Source organism: Columba livia, chromosome 1, assembly GCF_036013475.1.
Source record: "Columba livia isolate bColLiv1 breed racing homer chromosome 1, bColLiv1.pat.W.v2, whole genome shotgun sequence".
NCBI classification, from domain to species: domain Eukaryota; kingdom Metazoa; phylum Chordata; class Aves; order Columbiformes; family Columbidae; genus Columba; species Columba livia.
In genome coordinates, this window is record NC_088602.1 from 169650071 (window position 1) to 169668845 (window position 18775).

Sequence of the window (18775 nt, forward strand, 5' to 3'; positions counted from 1 at the left end):
CTGGGCAACCTGAGTTTGGAAACTCTGCTCTGTCATAGAGCTGATAGAGTTTATTCCCTTGCACTCAGCAACTCCGCTAAAGCCCTGCTGGCATGAGGTGGGCACTTGGTGAGGGACACATGGATATGGATTATGGCCCTAAAGACACAGAGGCTGGAATTAGAACTTCTCCCAATCATGAGAGCTGTGGGTGCTGAAATAGCCCCTGGAGGAGTACTGGAAACAAAACCTAATTGCTAGTCCATTGTCCTGTTGGAAAAGCCTTGTGGACAATGCAGGGAAGGAAAGATGTGGTGACTCCACAGGCTGTGGTGGAAAGGTCTGTCATTTGGGGGGTGACTGCAAATCACCTTACCTTCTTAGTCCTAATCTACACTGCTTCCCATAGAAATTCTTCTTCCATGGACATGAGTGACCTGGGTCACACAGAGGACTCCTGTTGAGGTCTCACTGGTATCTTCTTCAGCAGCTCTAACAAGTGCCCATTTCTACTGGCACATTCTCAGTAGACATCTCAGAATCAGTATTCTGTGATCACCTTTATTACTGCTGGCTCATAACTGTAACTCTTGTCCCTCATTTACTTCCAGTATATAAACTCTTAATTTGCGGCAAGATTTTTACTGCTAATCTCCATGGAAGACCTTGCCTTTGCACTATTGCATATTACCCTGTTTCTGTTACTCCAGCTTTCAAGGTCATCTCTTTCCTCCTGTATGAGCTTTCAGGCCTTCTTTCCACTGATGTTGCTTCCTTGGTTTGTGTTATCAACAAACTTCCCCAAGAAGTGTTCCATTTTTAAACCAGTCATTAATGGAAATATTATGTAAAACTAGTCCCAAGAGAAACTCAAATCGTAATTTCTCAACATTTCTCTTTTCTACTGCTCAAACTTCTCCCCCTTTTGGCTGGTTCCTTACCATCTCAGAATTTCAGCTTTAATGCCCATTTTCTCCAACTTAACTGAAAACTGGCCAGGTGGCATTGGGGCCAAAGAGTTTCCAATATCTAGGTAGATGAGGCTGACCAGATCTTCTGGGTACTGGTTTCTTTCAGGTGTTGGCAAGTCACATTCAGCTGTCCCTGAAGGGTGGTAGAAGAGGGTAAGAAATGTCCTCCTCTTTGCAATGCTTTTCAAACATGGCTCATGACTATACACCCTATACCTTGAGGAAAGCTCAATGTTGCTGTTCTCAGCCTCTGAGAGCCAAGAGCTGCTTGTACAAAAACACATAGCATGGCACCTTCTTGCCACGGGTAGGTCTGAACTTTCCTCAAACTCACGGAGCACAGCAGGATCTAAAGATCACACCCTTGGACAGGAGTCCACCACTGTTCTTTGGGAATCAGGTGAAAACTACATAGATCAAAAATGCATGTCTTAGCTGTAAGGTAACAAGATGTCATAAAACAGCAGCAAATCCCACCTCTGTTCCAATCATTTGGTGGTTCTTTAACTCCATGGTTATAATTTTCATCTTACAATAAAAGCTGAAGTGAGGCCACACTTGATTTTTTCCTGGACCAGACAGGCCACACTCATCAGCTGTTTGGTTGGTTAATAGATTTGATGGGTTTTCTTTCTTAACCTCCTGAGTGACTGATTCTGCACATGGTCATCCCCTCCATCTCAATTCTGCTGAGCTCAGTCCCTCAGCTGTTCCTAACTTTACTTAAGGACTGGACCTGCCAGCACCCATGCTGAGCATGCACCAAGTGTGGGTTTCTGCAGAGTGAGGCAGCATTGCTGTGAGTTGCTGCTCACACAGGTTCAGCATCCCAGAGTGGTGCATGTATGCTCTTGGCTTGGGTGCAGGTGGGGCCAGGCACATGCCCTGGGTTGTCTGGTGTTGTCCAGCACTGTTGTGGGTCTGGTATGAGCAGTGAGGGTGCATCTTGGAGGCCAGGTTTGTGTAAGCCAGCTCTTTGCTTCTGTTACTTTTGGAGGTTTCAGAGCTGCCTCCAAAAGCAGACACTTTTGTTATGTGAATTCTCATAGAATGTTCTAAGTTGGAAGGGACCCACAAGGATCATAGAGTCCAGCTCCTGTTCATGCATAGGGCAGCCTCAAAATTCACACCATTTATCTGAAGGCATTGTCCAAATGCTTCTTGCATATTGCCAGGCTTGGTGTCACGTTTACTTCCTTGGGGAGCCTGTTCCAGTGCTCCACACACTCTGCGTGAAGAACCTTTTCCTAATGTCCAACCTAAACCTTCCCTGGCACATTTTCCTGCCATTTCCTTGGGTCCTGCCATTGGTTGCCAGAGAGATCAATGCCTGCCACTCCTTCCCACCTTGTGAGGAAGCTTTAGACTGCTATGAGGTCTCCCCTCAATCTTTTCCAGGCTGAACAAACCAAGTGACTCTAGCTGTTCCTCATTTCAGTCTGGCATTAGCCTGCCACTGAGAGGGGGGATCAGGCAGTTGTAAAAGGGGAAGGCTCCTGATCTCCTGCTTCTCTTCAAAGAACAGGTTCCCTGGCCAGAAGCATGGCTCTAGTTAGAGCATGGACAGGGAAGGATGAGGTGGAAGAGGGGGGGCTCTTGCTGAAAAGAGGGAGACTGAAGCTAGTCTTCAGACCTCTGCCCCCTTACTGTTCTCGGACACAGAAAGGCAGCCTGGATGTGGCTGTGACCCCCCTAGCCCCTGGTGTCTGCTCTGGCTCCCTTCTCTCCCTCTTGGCTCAGTTATTTGAGGTTGTTGGTTTCCTGGCTGTGGGCAGAAGGTGTTTTTGACTGAGAAAGTGGTAGCCTGGGGGTGGATCGAGAGTGGGAGACAGAAGAGGGGAGGAGTCACTGATCAATGCTAATAAATAAAAGGCCCCTCTTCTTCAGTCCAGGGTCCAGGACGCCGAGAGAGCTGCCCCCTCAGACAAGAGCTGCAGGCTGGTGGGGAAGCAACGGCTTAGTGAGTATGCAGGGACCGCCTTGCTTTTCCTGAATGGCTGCTCATTATTAATAGCTTGCTGGTGCTTCACAGCTGCAAAATGTTAGGAGTGGTTGCTATGGTGTGCAAAACATTGGGATTCTCCACTCCAGCAGGAGATGGCTGCTCTTCTGATCTCCCTCCCTTTCATCTGGGGGACTGTGGAGATTTCTCTGGAATTTACAGGCAATTCATCTTAGCTCCTCTTTCTCTATTTCTAGCTGGTGAATGCTGCTAGAAAGCAGGGGGATTTGGCTCATTGTACTGCTTGGTGTCTTGTTTCTGGGGAAGCCCACTGGTGCTGGGGAGTGGAGATGTGTGCTGGAGTGCAGGAAAGTAGCAAGGAGATGCACTTTTGCAAGAAAAAGTGTTCCCCGAAGGAGATTTGTTGATATATTGCTGTGTAGCTGGCATGTTCTTTCATCCCTTGGAAAAATGCATTGCCTCTGTGGTGAAAAATGGAACATTTGGGTTGAAGTGGTGTTTGTGGCTCTTCTCCTGTGGTTGATGGCAGGGGATGCTCCAGGCATTCCAGGGTCAGAGTCCACTGAAATGGGAGCAGAGTCTTCCAGGTAGCAGAGTGCTCTGCTCTGAGTGAAGACAGATAAATAAAGAGGGTTTTGCTGGAAAACATGTTGGAGTTTCCCACTGTGCAGCCTCACCTTCATTCCAAAGTACTCCCAGCATCTTCCGCTCTGTGTCCCACTGCTTCCCGACTGGGTTCTCTCCTCCAGCCTCTCCCTCAAGCCTCCCTTTCTTAGCAGCTCCCATGAACTCCTCAGGGTGTAGAAGACATTCGACAAACCTGTAAAATCCACATTCAACACTGACTCCAAAAGCGTGGGCTCTAAGGAATGCAAACAATCCCAAAGCAGAGAATTTCCTTAAAGAGACCAGAGTGGCAGGGCACAGAGAGACAGTAGAAAAGTCTCAGTTCTTCTCTGACCTTGTGTCTACAGCAGAATTCTGTCTTTTGCCTTAGCAGAACCTAGTTTTTTTCCTCATATCAGGCTGAGCACTGAACTGGCAGGACATGGATGGTGTGGGGGGTATTGATGGTGCAGAACTGAATGGCTTTCTGCATGGGGTGCAATACTGGGGAAGAAAATAAATTGTTTCTCTTTGATCTGAAGTTGATGGCACTGCTCAGTTTCTCTCCCAGAGATCACAGGCTTCAGGCAAGGGCCATGAGTTTGACATTGAAAGGGTAAATTGTAAAGCCCAGAGTAATCTTGTTCCACTGAAGTTTCACTCCCCATTGGGAAGTGTTAGGTTCTGGCTAGCTGTCCCTGTAGTTCTCAGCTGTGTCACCTGCAGCAGTGCTCCCCAGACCAGCCTTTGCAGGTGACAGCAGTGACAACACCACACTGGCTTGGGGCTAATTGTCTGCATGCAGAATGCCCCAGTCTGCGAACTACTCCCCTTTGCTTTTCACCCAGCAGGGATTTCCATGTCTGTAACTCCTTTCTTCTTTCACTCCCTCCTACTGTACCACAGAGCTGAAGAGGGGAACACTGCCTAATTTGTCCATCACTACTGTCCATAACATTGGCGCCAGATAAGCAATTAGGGTGCTAGAAGCTGTGATAATGCTCCCAGAGACTGCTTCTTGGAATATTCATCCTAGATGAAAAACCTTGCATTCACATCTGACTTAGGTGCCCAGTGGGGCAAGGACTGCTGGAGAGGCAGCAGTCCTGAGAGATATGGTTACTTCTGCCTCCACCAAGATGTTGTCCCTTGGGCTGAAAGAGCAGTCTAGGGGCAGGAACACAGTGAGGACCTGCAGAGATGGAGTTCTGGGTGCTGCTGTCATCTCAGTGGAAAAAGCATGCAGAATGGATTCTTCTAGATTGCAGCTTGTCACTCCTGGAGCAGTGAAGTAGGAGAGGGGAAGGGGCAGTAGGGTTGGATTCCTCCTCTGAATATGTCAGGCTGGAACCTCAGTGAGGTCTCACTGAAGGGAGAGGGGCTGAGAAGGGAGGGAGTGTTTGAAGCCTCATTCTCCATGTCTCTGATGTAAAAGCTGACAGAACAGCCTGGGCTGGGTGTATCCAGACAGAGGATGGTGAAGGCAAAGAGGACAGATCAGAAGAAAAATTAGAAAGGCAAACATTTACATTTTGGGATCAGCACACACCTCTTCCCCTGGGCCCCTGTCAGCCTCTGAAATTCCTTCCACTTGCAAATGCCAGCTCTTTTGAGATTGAAGTGCTGGTGACATGCTTACCTGTGAATTACGGCCCCCAGCTGTGAACTGGGAGAAGAAGGGGGCATGCCCCCTCCTTCCCGAAACCTGATTTAATCTGCTAATAGGGGACGTTCTGCAATGGCTCCATAAAGAGTGTGTACCAACCAGCTGTCACCTTCCCCAGGCTCTTTCATGGGCCCCCTCCTGGCTCTGTTTTCATAATAAACATTCCACTGCTAATTTTGCAGGCGGTCCAGGATCTCCAGCTGCCCTCAGTGGGAAAAGAGTGAGACACAGCAAAAGAGAGAAATTGAGAGATTCCTCCCCGTACTGGCACAATGCGCACTCTCATCATCTTCACACTCCTGGCTGTCTTGGCGGCGATTGCTACTTGTTATGGTAGGTGACCATTTTACTGATTAGAGTGATAACTCCAAACCTGCAGACATCTTTAGGTCTGTTCAGATGTTTTTTTATTCAACTTCGTGTCTTCTTTCCGCTTTATCTCTTGCCTGCTTTTCTGCCCTTGTGTCAGACCCTCCTAGCACTGCTCCAGAGCTGTCGGCTTCAGTTGTGATTTACGGTCCAGGATGCTTCAGCCCCTTCCTCTCTGTTCCAGCTCACCTCACAGGCTCCTCTTCTTTCTGCCTCTCTGTTGTCTGGACTACAATAAGAGTTCTTATTCTTAATTATTCCTTGAGAACAGGGAGATTTCCCTTTCTCCTTTTCTAATATCACCCCCTTTTTCTGTCAGGCATACAGTTTCATGCTGATGGAATTAAGATGCTGTTTCATGACAGAGTCAAGCACATTTTACTGTGCTAATCCATTCCCTAGGCACACATGCAGGTTTTGAAGTAAGGCAGTATCATATCCACTATAGTGGAATATGAAGGTGAGGAATTGTGCTTGAGAATCACATACTGGAAGATCAAGCCTTGAAGTCCTGTCTAAGACAACAAGTTGCTCCATTCTGAACTCCTGATCACCATGAAGTCCTCATATAAATGCTAGCTCATGACACTGATCCCTCTCTTCTCCTTCTAAACAGGTACCTTAAAGCCTGACTTCTCTGATTTCTGTATGCATGTTCTATTGATCTGTGGTGTGTGAAAGACTGTGAATCCCAATAATAATACAGTGTCTTATCACATGTTTTACCCTTTTTTTTTTTTTTTTTTTTTCCCAGAGTCCCATGAGAGCATGGAATCCCACGAGTATCTCAGTAAGAGACTGCTTTGCTATTTTTTTTGTACTTGAAGTATACTATATGCATCTCCAAGACCATTTCCTTGTACTTTACAGTGGAGATTAAATAGGCAGAACCACTCAGTCCAGGGAAGCTGAATTTACTAGGTGACGGAGTTACAAGATAAATAGGAAGAGAGTGACAAAAAGACTTCTCATGTTTGGGAACAAGTGCAAGCCAATTTATTTTGCAGATAATCTAATGAGAACTGGAAACCAAAGAAATACAAAATTAGATTCCTGCTGCATCCACCTAAAACAGGTTAAGTGACACTAGAAAAGGACATTGTTAGAAAAGCTCTGTGATGAGCATAGAAAGATGTGCTGCAGAAGCTAGTGACAAGATTTGTACTTCCCCAAGGACAGGGTGAGCCTTAGTCCTAGCACCTTGGGAGAAGCAGGTGGGATGTGTGGGCAGGAGGGATCCTTGATCTGGAAGAGAGATTTAGTGTCACGGGAGAAGCATGAAAGGGGGGAGTGTCTCACCATGGAACAAGAGATAACCTGGAGAGGTTAGAGAACAGATGGTTTGAAACTAAAAAGAAATCAGACCATTTGGGAGAAGGACTTCACAAAATAGCTGGTCAGAAACGCAAAGGCACATGTGGGAGCCAATGCCAAACATATCCACAGAGTCCTGAACTCTGCAATAGGACTATGGTGTTTCTCAAAAAGGGAAGAAGGGACCTTCAAGCACCTCAATAGAAAACTTCCACATAGCCTACTCAGTCACTACCTAACCTTGGAGGCAGACAGACTTACTCAGGCCCTTCCTGTTTTTACCTATAATCTCACTATTCTACTAATTCTACTGAGTATGCTCAGATCTCCCACAGTTGCACAGCTCGGTGCCTACCTCTTGGGCAAGTACCACTTACTCAGAGGGGCTGTGGCAGCAAAATCACAGTAGCTTTAACCCAGGTGGCCTGAGGAACAGCAGAGCTAGAGCAGCATGCGCACTTCCAAACATGCTGCACAAACCAGAGGGGGAGCTTGTGCATGGACCTGTGGGCTGGACAGCTGGGAATATCAAAAGCTCCTGGGTTTCACTGTGTGTTGGAGGGCAGATAAGAAGGTTGTTATAAATGTGCAAGCTGGCTTTTGTTGAAATCTGACCTTGAAAAAGTGTCTTATCTACTCTGAACAACTCCTTGCCTTTTCAGATCCCTTCATCAACAGGCGAAGGGCCAATGGCTTTATGCAAGCTGATACAAGACTAGAAGGCATCTCTCAGGAGAGGTATATTGTGGCCTCAGGACACTGAGGGTGGGAGTGGGGAGAGGTTTCTTCTTGACATCCACAGGGGGGTGGCAGCCATGGTGACTTCTGGGAAGTCTCAGCCCCTCTGTCAATGTAACATGCCTGCGAAGTCCCCAGTCCTGTGAGAAGCCAGAACTCACAGGCATGCTATATTGAGGATGTGTCACATGCTGGGAGGGCTCTGCTTAATTTGTCTGAAGAAAACATCAGTGGAAGGAGAGGAAATCAGTGTGTGATGGCCAGAAAGAAAGCTCAGTTTGAGATCTCATTCTAGTCCTCAGATCTCATGCAGAATTCGCATGACCTTTTCTAAATCACAGGGCCATATAGGGAGTTTCATGTCTCATGCAGGGCCTGTGAAAATAAAGGCCGAAGCACAGAAATATCTCTTAGCTAGATGTCAAGGCAAACCTTCTCTGCAGTACCAGGTGGCCCCTTTGCAGGATGTTTAAGGTCTTTCTTCCATGTGTGGCTTTGGGGAAGAGCGGGGGAGCTGAAGGCATCAGGCTGGGGGGACTACGGACAGAATACTCTTCCTCAGATTGAGGCAGGAGCCACTCCTGCTCTCCCCAACACCCTATTAATCACTGAAATAACAGATTACCTGAGAAAGCAAAACATTCGGGCTGTAGTCACATTGCTTCCCTAGGTGCAATGAGCACAGAAGCTGGTGTGCTAAGGTATTGGTATCTGGATAATGGAATCTGGTGGTGGATCCTCAATCCTTGTAGGTGATTGTGGGGCAGGAAAGGACTGTACACAGAAATTTCAGATTACAGGATTTACCCCTCATCTGTCCTACTTTTGCAGGCTCAGGGAGCGTATCAAGTCGCCCCAGGAACGTCAGAGGGAGATCTGCGAGGACTACTATCCCTGTGAACTGTATGCTTTTCGCCATGGCTATGCCGCTGCTTACAAGCACTATTTTGGGAGGAGGAGGACTAAGTAAAGCATGACCTGTCCCCACCTTGGGGCCTGGAGCCCAAGGTGTACTCCTCAAAAATGCAATGGCTCTGAAACATATTCAGTTGCTTCTGTCTCTGTATGTTATCCTGCCTGCTGCTTCTCTCCCATGTAGCCATGGATTCCTACACTGTGTTAATTAGTGCTGAGCTGATGTAACAGAGATCAGAGAGAGTTCAGGATGTGGGTGTTTACTACACAATAAATTGCTGGTTTGATACTATCTTCTCATGAGTCAGAGTTTTTTTTTTTTGTGGAGGCTGGTGTGCAACTTTTCACAGAGAAGCTGAGCTTGTTTATCATAGAATCTGGTGTGGATTACAGAAAAAGGCCACTACCTTGCAATCACATGAGTTTGAAAGGATCTACAGTGTTCCTGTTGCAGGGTTTACAAGTAGCTTCTTTTAGAGGTCACTGGCAAATTTCAGTCCCCATTCTTAAGACATCTTAAACCAGTGTGGTGTTCAGGAGGCAGGATGAGATGCACTTTTTGAAAATGAAATCTATAATATCTTTCTTCAGTTGCGGAAACAAAATCCAGAAGGTGTTTGTTTATCTTAAAAAGAAAAGCTAGGCTGAGAGCTCGTGACAGAAAAATGCCTGTAAGTTGCATCTTGTTTTTCCAGCTGCTTTCAGGTCCTAATGTAGTGTGCTCTTATAGAAAGGAGTGTGTGGTCCAGACTTTACTTGTATTTCCTTTTGGAATCCATTTTCATGCCCTTACTTCCACTTGGAATGATCCTGGTAGTGCTGGTAAGCTGCAGAAACCAAAGCTGAAGAGAGGCTCCAGGTGGTAAATAAGCAAAGAAAACAAACCCTGTGTTTGGGTTCAAGTCCAACTTTGTTCACCTAGAACAACTTCATTTTACTGTTCATAACTCATTTGAAGCCAAGATGTGACCTGGCTCTGTGCACAGGTTTGCTGAGCACCTCCCAACCCCATGAGAAGCGAATGTGACCGCTCTGGGGTTGTCATCACCAACAGCACCAGGGCACCTTGCAGAGCCTGTCCCCAGGCCAAGAGGCACCAGTACTGACATGCCTGAGAATTCAATGCTGCTCTGGGCTGGTCAGCAGCTGCAGCAGCTCAGGCGCTCCTTGGTCTTGGGTGTGTAGGACACAACACCTTCCATCTCAGCTCAGCAGGTTTCAATACTCCATCTCCCGACTTCCACAGGCAAACACAAATTATAGAAGTGGGAAAGATTAATGGCATTCTGTCAAAGGCTATGCGGTATAAAGTATCAAACTGTTGACTAATCTGTGAAATTAAGTCTAGAGCCAAATCTGCTTGCCACATTAGAAACAGACATATTTTTCCAAAAATATGCTTCAAAGCTTTGCCTGCTTTGAAGATGAACTTTTGGAAAGAAATGTGATTTATTTATTGAAAACACTTCTGATAGGAAACTCCACCCTGACAGTTGCTAAAGTTTGGTCCAGAGGAAAAAGTGAGAGATAAATGTGTTTAAGGAAAAAAAGCCATATGCATTAGGTATATTTGCATACACACTTGTTGTGCATGTTCCCAAGTAGATGAATCTTAGGATCAACAACCAGAGAAAAACTTCCATACCCTAAAGTCAACAAGTCTTCCGTGTCTGGGTTTGACTAGACATTGTGACACTACCAAAACAGGAGGCACAGGGCTAGTTCCGTCTGGATCTTTGTCCAGAAATATTTCTCTATTCCAACCTCCAGTTTACCAGTATAAATAATCAATAATACCAGAGATTTCTGTGGGATTTCATTAGTGTAAGTGATAACCAAACACGTTTAAGAGACTATATGCTGTTTAGAAAGCTTGGGAAAAGTTGGGAAGTAAAGCTGTTTGGATTGCTACAATTTTATATTTATATTCTTTCAAGTATTCTTTTGGAAGCATATTTTTCCTAGACTACCTATTATTTTTAGATATTTATTTTTTACACTGTTGCTCTTTAAGTTACTTTTGCTGGAACTTGTTAGTATATATATTCAGTCTTTCCTGGACTGCAGAAAAGTTAAATTATTTTTTTTTCCTTTTTATATATATATTTTTTTTTAAATCTTGACATTTTTCTAAGCTAAAAGACAGTGTTTCTAAGGATTGACAAAATCCCTGATAGCTCTGACTGCCCTTGGGAGCCTTTTAGCCTTTAATTCTCTAACTCTTGGACATGTCCCCTGCATGTGGGCTGAGAAGGACTGGATATGAGGCAGAGGAAGATGTGAACCATATGCTGTTTTTGGGACATGGCTTTGGGAACTTGGATGGTGGGTTTGGGGAGTATGGGGTTATTGGTAGAGAGGTTGTAAAAGAGCCCATGCAGGGCTCTTGAGGTACCAAGTAACCACAGCCACCCGAGTCTTGAAGAATAAAACACTTTTGGAGTCTAAAAGTTTATTTGATTTTTCAACAAGAGAAGCCGAATTAAAGCCCCCAAACTGTGAAGATTTCTGGGAAGAAAAAGAAAGACCCTCCTTCAAACTAGCTCCCAAAGTTACCAACAGTATAAAATTTTCAGGTCTCTGAAGTGGTTTTGTGAAACTGTCTGAAGCAAAAATCTACTGTGTTTGCCCTGTGCAAACTGTTTCATGGGTTTCTTTACTTTCACGGGAATTGGTCATGGTGGGATGGGGAAAAGGGTCACTATTGGGTTCAGTTTCGTTTGATTTTCCACATTAGAGAGCCCCATCACACAAAAAGAGCTGGTCTGCTTCAGGGTACACTGGTCTTTCCCCTGGCTTTTCAGCAAGAAGCTGAATGATTTTCATGTTTATAGTAAAACCAATTTTTTTAGTCAGTTGTTTTTCTTCAACAGTCCTATTCAAAAATCTCAGATAAAATCTTCCGGAAATGCCACAAGTCCTGAGATGGATGCCAAAATGGCTGCCAGGACCTGACATCTCCTGGCCCAAAGGATGGGCTTTGTTTTGGAGCTCAAACACAGGAACAGAAGCCAGAGCCCCGATCTCTCCAGGCAATCACAGGATATAAACCGCTGCCCGAAAGCAAGCTCCGGAGAACCTCCAGGAAAAGCCCTGAGTTTGGGAATACTAGCACAGCCAAATAAGACATGAGGAGTCTGCTGGCACTGCTGATGGTGACTCTGGCCCTGGCAGCACTCTGCTGTTGTGAGGAAGGTAAGAGGATGTCTTCCCAGGCATGCTGCTCAACCCTGCAGCTGTCCTCAGCCTGGCTTTGGTCTGGGAGGGACACACAGCTTTGGGAGGAGGAGGTGCAACCCTGCTCATCGCACAACTTCAGATCTCTGTTGAAGAGACAGAGTCATGGAAGAGGGAGGGTTTGGGGAGAGACAGCCTCATATCTTGCTGGGCACTGTCCTCCACTGGTCAGCCCCCGCATCCCTTCCACCCTCAATTGCACCATTGAATTGCAGCAGAAAATTAAAACATTTTAAGCATTAAACCAGTTTAGCATTTAGGTGAACTGGCAAAGGCATGCTGGATGCTTGCTTTTGAGTAAGAGGGTTGAGCTGCAGGCAGATGTGTGTTGACCACAAGGAGAGTGGTTTTCTGCCTGCCAGCCCTGGAGTGCTGTAGGATCACAGAGACAGGCACGGAGTAAAGCCTTCACCTGCAGGGGAATGTGGGATGTGGAGAACTTCTAGAGCTCCTACTGGTGGCTAAAAAGAAGGGAGCTGTACCATTGAAATAAGAGGACATCACATTTGAAGGTGATTTAGTGATGGTGACTTCATGATGGAAAGATAGTAATGTAGTGGCAGCTCTATAGTTGACGAAGAGAGAGGGAAGCGGGGGAGATTGAAAAACAAGTGTTTTCCCTTCACAGAAGGAAAAGAGAAGCTGAGCAGGAGAGAGCTCTTCTTCCTGTATTGTCTCATTTAGGGTTAAATTTTGTTCAGTTTGTGGTATCAGATATGATTGAGTACTGGCACATACATTTTGTTTGATCAGTGTTCTCCTTCTGTCAGTCTCTTCCTCATTTTTTCACTCTTGAGTATATATCTGAGGGTTTTTTTTTAGTCATTATTATATTCCAGAATGCTTAATGGCCTTGGAGTAACTTCTAATTTATTATTATTGTTATTATTATTATTATTATTATTATTATTAGTTTTTTTTTTTTTTTAAATCCAGGGAATGTGTACATTGCTTCAAAATAGAACTACACACAACCCTTTCCACATTAAATTTTTGTTTAAGCACAGATGCTATTATTTTGGTCTCTAGGGTCCTCTTTCTGCCCATAAATACACTTATGACGAATACCTGTTGACTTGGGTGGAACTGACATTGTTGAAAAGAGGTATAGTGAAATAGTGAAACAAAAAAATTGTGAAATAGGGCAGTGTGGGAGAGATGGGATTAGGAGACCTTCCATTTCTCTTAGAGGATGCTTTCCTTGGTTGTTTGCAGGAAGCACTGAGGATTAAGATTAGAATTGACAGAAATACAGTGTACAAATTCCTCTTGGGAGGGCTGCTGAGCCAGGACCTCAGCCCTGAGCTGCAAAGCTGTGAGGACAGTTGTTCCTAATTTTTAGCCCTCTTTCTCTTCCCTATCAATAGCTTGTGATTTCTCCCTCTAGTTAAGGAAGCATCTCTTTTGAAATATAGAGGAGATGCTCAGCTATCTTCAAGTTCTGTACAAATGTGGGGTTTTGCTCAAATGGTCCCCTAGTTCTAGCTGTCCCTGCAAGGGTGGGGAGGGAAAAGGACAAAGGTCTCCCTCCTGCTTCCACAGTGGTTATATATTTATTGTGTCATTTAATTTGTCTCAGAGGAAGTTGAAATTCAACAAATCCAGGCATAATGGGTGAATTTTGCTGTGGTGAAAAAGTCTGTTTCTAATGGCAGATGGTAATAAAACTGATTTTGGGAGGAACAGACCTTCTGGGAAAGTGGGGGGAGCTGGACCCAGCCAGTAGGCAGAGGGATTCATTTACAGAGTGGAGCAGAGGAGGGGGACTCACAAGCAAACTCCTTTCTGTCTGTCTTTCAGATCCCAAAGACCTCTCAGGATCTCCCCGTGCTGCCAGTGAGTATATTGTTGTAACTGATGCTCAGCTACATTCTCATGCACCTATCTCCTGTCTCCCCTTTCATAGTTTCAAGGAGTAAACAAGAACCATACTGATTTCCTCTAGCTGTTCCCTTTTTCCTCCCTCAGCAGTTCAGTCCCTGAAGTGCAGGAACACCTGCAGCAAACAGAGGGGCTGCCTTTCACAGCCATGGGGGCAGGAGACATGAGGGAGGTCAGCCTTCCAGCACCATCAGCCCAGCATCACTCTGGGTGTGCTAGTGCCATAGTTTGTGTCTCCACAACTCTGAGCAGCTCCCAGGCAAGACATGAGTCCTGCAGGTTGTTAGCAGCTGGATGCATCTGCCCTCTGTGAAACAGGGTGACGTGGGTGGAGAAATACGTCTGTGTCTTTGCTTCTCTGAACTGGCCTCAGAGACCCAGCCAAAGTGCTGTGTCTCCAGCCTGTTAAGAGAGCAGAACCTGCCTCAGGGTCTCCAGGCACTGGTCTTTTGGTTCTGCTGAGCAACTAGTCTGGTGTGCAGGATCACAGACCAGAAAGGTTTGGTGCCACACAACAACAAGCTGTCACATCCCTGTCAAATCTCACAACTGGAACAGCTTGAAAGCAAGCACCTTCCTTGGCTGCTTCTGAAGGTTGCAGTCCCTCTTCCATCAGGTCACTCAGGACATGGGGATTTGCACACCTTGGGTTTTCCACAGCTTTTGCAGCAAGCTGATCCTGGCAGAAATCTGTATGGAAAATCCCTCTTGCTCTTCCCTGTCTCTCCTTTCTCACACCTTAAAGGATAACATTGCTGCTGGGGAGCATGAAAGCTGGTATTTCTGTAGTGAGCCAATACAAACACAGATTGGGAAAGAGGAAAAAAACTGCAAAGAGCATTGAGGGAAAGGTGGCAATTTTTGACAGCTCATTTATTCGTGGTTTCTGTGTAGTTGTTATTTTGATCCAGACTAAACCCCAGCTTGTTCAAGAAGGGGCACCTCTCACCTGCCAATCATAAACACGATCTAACACTTCACAATGATGAAGGAAGGGCACAAATCCCACCATTTCCCAACAGGCAGAGGTCTTATAAACTGTGTTTCCCCAGAGACAGGAACAATTTTCCAGTTTCTCTGCTGAAACATGTTAGTGTGCAGCTACCTGTGTTGCTGGTATTTTGACATCTGTGCACACCTGTCTTGGTTTGGGTCCGTCCCATGGAGTGAGGCTGTGCTGAGTCCTGGCTGGGTCTGGGGGATGAATGGCTCTACCTGCTGTTTTTGGGGTGCTCCTCAGCACCACGGTGTTTGCACAGCTTTGAATCCAAGGGAGCAAACAAGCAACTGTGCTGACATGGTATGTTAGTGGAGACCAGAGGTCAATGCTGTCATGGCAGAAAGATCTCTCATGTTCTCTAGGTGACTGAACACCAGGATATATGGACATACTGGGTATATTTCTCCCTGGGTGTTGTTTACTGTCATTATTTTATACCCTTAACCTTTTGTGGAACTCTGCACATGTGAGCATTGGTATTTCCGTGTGCTGCCTGTTGCTTATGGCTCATTGGAGGCGTTTTAAGGCCTGTTGGCTGGTATCCACATCTCTTTAAGTCTGAGTCAAAATATAGAAAGGAAGCCAAGACTCTGAAGTTACCCAGGCTAGGCAGAGAGGGTGCCATTCCCTTAATTTTCTTCTTATTTGTATTTTATGCTGTCATGACTTTGCATTCTGTACATTTGCTATGGACTTACATCTTCCAATGTGATAAGGGAATATAGCTTATGACAGAAAAGGCCCTTGCTCCATGCAAATGTGCATGTTGGAGTGAGCAGGGAGCCCATCTTTTGGGCTTTGAGTGGACAGTGGAGTGGACAAGCAATCAAGGTAGGCTGTGGCAATCATCTGCTTATGAAGAGAGTAGACTATCCATTTTCAGAGGTTAGACTGGTCTGTGTTTTGCAGAGACCTTGGCCCTGCATTTCCAACCCACTGTGCTCTCTCTTGGTAGGCATCAAGATTAAAAAGGAAGTTGCCAATGCCTTTGTGAAGAGGCAGAAGAGATCCAGTCTGTATGAACGGTAACAGCTCAGGAGTCAGGCTGAACACCGGACTCTGGACCTGTTCTGATGAGGGGGTGGGAAGGCAGTGGGACATGACAGGGCATTGATTTGTTGCACATTTATGTTATTACCTTCATGTGTAGAAGCAAAAATGTTGTAGGATATACTGATAGATAAATGGTTCTTTTTTTCGTAAATATCCTTTTAAGACCTCATAGCTGGACTCTGTTATTCCTCCCAGGAAGACAGTACCAGCTGTCTGGGGTAGTCATGGGGACAGCAGGATACCAGTTAAGAGCTGCTCTAACCTAAAGGGCCATCAGAGCCAATTTCCAGGATAATGAACATCATAGAGCCTTGGTCGTTGCCTCTGTCTCCCCACAAAGGAAGCACAGCTCTATTGCAGGCGTAAGACTAGATCAGATTGGCTGTTCTTTCTGAAGCTGTAGATCCTGCATTTATTTTTGCAAAGATCCTAGGCACAAAGATTTGGAGAAATAGTAGCTATAAACACTTGGAGAAATTTGAGGTAATGCAAGAATGATCTTCACATATTTACTGGAAGAGATTGTTAAGCCACTATCTCTTGTAGGCCTGTGCAAAAAGAATTTTTATTCAATCCATCTTTGTACTGGAAGGATAATGTTGGTTTTAGATAACAGAAGACTGGGAGGCCCCATCTGCAGAGGAAAGGACCAGAGTATTGTAGCAGAGGAACTGGCTGATACTGAAACCCATTGTGATTAAAACCCAAATGAAATTCAGTAGCAGCAACTGTACTGTCTGTACTGACTACCTACTTATAGATGAGGCATCATAAAAGTAGCTTCTGCTATAAGCATTAATCAGGAAGGACTGAGATAGACAGACATCCCAACTTATTTAAATGTGATGTATGGTCAAGAAATATGTATGTAACAAATGGAATTCAACTGTGCAGTAGGGCATTTCCAATACAGAAATAAAGTAATAATTCATGAGATACTTGTGGAACTCCTGTAGCAGTGTGTATAGTCTTCAGGAAAGATTAAACAAACCTAGAAGAGGAGTTCAGAATGACATCCAGAGTATATAGCCGAGACTAAAAGATTTAGGCTTGCTTAGCCTGGCAAAACAAAAGCTGAGTGGGTATAGTGTTACTGTCTACAACGGAAGTGAGGATAATAAGAAACTGCTTAAACTAAAGGAAAATAGTGGCTAGCAGAAAAGTGAGCAGAAATTAGGTGCAAATTGTGTGAGCAGGAAATAATAATAATAATAACAACAAGAAAAAAAAGATTCCTGGGTAGTGGAGGGATGGGGTTGGGGACCAAAAAAAAAAAAAAAAAGCCCTAACTGCTTCTGGGGTCTCCTTTGCTTATAAAACCTCAAGAGAAATTGCTTTAAGTTGGCTTCAGTTTTTCCCAGCACTGATCAAGTAGTCTGTCCCCATATAAGCAGATGTTTAACTCATGAGAAGTTCCATGTTGGGGCACCCTGGGGAGTCACTGTTCTCATGTCAGTGTCAGGGGTGTGAACCCTCTCCAACTGCCTCGACTGAGTCTGTAGAATGGCATCTCTCTCTTTGTCTACTCCAGGTACCTTGAGTATTACAAAAGTCCAATGGAACAGATGCATGAGCAGTGTGAAAACTACCCCCCCTGTGACTATCTCTCTGACCAAATAGGATTTGCCATGGCCTACAACCGTTTCTTTGGGAGATACTAAGAATGGGACAGTCACTTCATTCATTTGCCTTGGGATTATTCCGAATCCCCCAGGAGAAAGAAGGCTGTGGGTGGGAAGGAGTGAAGAAAAACATACAGGCTGGAGACTTCTTCAGTTGTCTCCCAAACCAGCTGGAACACCAAGGCAATAATTATCCCATCTGTTGAGCTTGCATTAGCTTTCTTCCTTTCATTAAAAAAGTTTCTCTTCAGTTGTCTTTTCTGGTATTTTGAGCTTCACCAGGAATGAGTGAAAAGATTCTGTCTTACCTCTTTCCCTTTGAGTCCCCATAACATAATAGGTGAAAAAATTGTGATTCTTCTTGAGAAAATGTATATCTTAGAAACATGACATTTGTCACCTTCTGTAAAATGCATGAGGATTACAGAAAGAGAATGTCACTGCATGTGTAAGTGTGATGGATCTGATCCTGGGCTGATCACTGGGAAGATGGTGGAATTGCTTCCTCCAGGGACAATGACCAGGAAAGTTCAGTATTTTCAGGTAGAATAGTCACCCTTAATATGTGCCATTTTGCAAGGATAGAAGTGTAGAAAAATTGTTACATAGCCAGAAATCAATTTCTGGTACACTCTTCTGATTATTCTGTAACAAAACTTGCCTGTATAGCAAAACCAGATAATTCCCCTGCCTTTGTATGCTGCATTCAGTGACTGTCTGTAAAAAAAATAACATGGAAATCTCTTGTTATTATTATTTTTTTAAATTTTATTTTATTTTATTTTTTTTTTACAGTTAGTTTCTGGTGAAACTGAATATACCCAAGCAGAACAAAAAAATAACCTGTTCCTCTCTGATGCTTTAACATTTATGCTTGAAACTAACAGTGTCTAAACAGTTCAAAAATAAAAGCAAACAAACAAAAAAAGAAATAAACTTTATGAAATAAACAAAAAGAAATGGACAGATTAAAGTTGGGTCAGCATTTGATTTGTTCAAGACAGCCTGTATCTCTCTCATACATACATAAAAATAAATAAATAGATGTGTGTATTTATATACAAATCCTCTTCCCTCTGCATGACTTAATTCTGTCCTACTGCTGATGTGCTCTGTCGGCTTCCCTTCCCTGAGAGGCAGGTGGCAGATCTTATCTCCAAGGTCATGGACTGCTGACCCTCAGGAGACTGAGAAAGACCAAATGTCTCTGGTTGCATGTGAACTGGTGCAGCCATCCCCAGCTGCTGACTGCAATAAATACTGGTCATGTAAAGCAGGTTGGTGTGCTGCTTCTCTCTGTTCCTCTGTACAACCCTCATCTGAGTTTAGGATAAAACCTGCTCCTATGAATGCTGAAGAGTAGGATCCACGTGTATGAGGCTTCCTTCTTGCCTCCTGTGCCTCAATGTGAATCAGGCTACATTGAAATCATAGAATCATTTTGACTGGAAGAGACCCTCA

The 18775-nt window shown here is 44.8% G+C and overlaps 2 protein-coding genes across 2 annotated transcripts; both read left to right on the forward strand.

The window, feature by feature from the left end:
* The first annotated feature begins 2753 nt into the window (after positions 1–2753).
* MGP (matrix Gla protein) lies at positions 2754–8813 on the forward strand. The gene is made up of 5 exons (XM_005515075.3): positions 2754–2910; positions 5368–5518; positions 6309–6344; positions 7531–7606; positions 8438–8813. Exons 2-5 carry the CDS (start codon positions 5458–5460, stop codon positions 8574–8576), a joined length of 312 nt encoding a protein of 103 aa, XP_005515132.1. The 5' UTR covers positions 2754–2910; positions 5368–5457; the 3' UTR covers positions 8577–8813.
* Positions 8814–11507: 2694 nt separating this feature from the next.
* LOC102096042 (osteocalcin) lies at positions 11508–18590 on the forward strand. Its single transcript, XM_005515074.3, has 4 exons — positions 11508–11716; positions 13559–13594; positions 15595–15664; positions 17224–18590. Exons 1-4 carry the CDS (start codon positions 11650–11652, stop codon positions 17351–17353), a joined length of 303 nt encoding a protein of 100 aa, XP_005515131.1. The 5' UTR covers positions 11508–11649; the 3' UTR covers positions 17354–18590.
* The last annotated feature ends 185 nt before the right edge of the window (positions 18591–18775 follow it).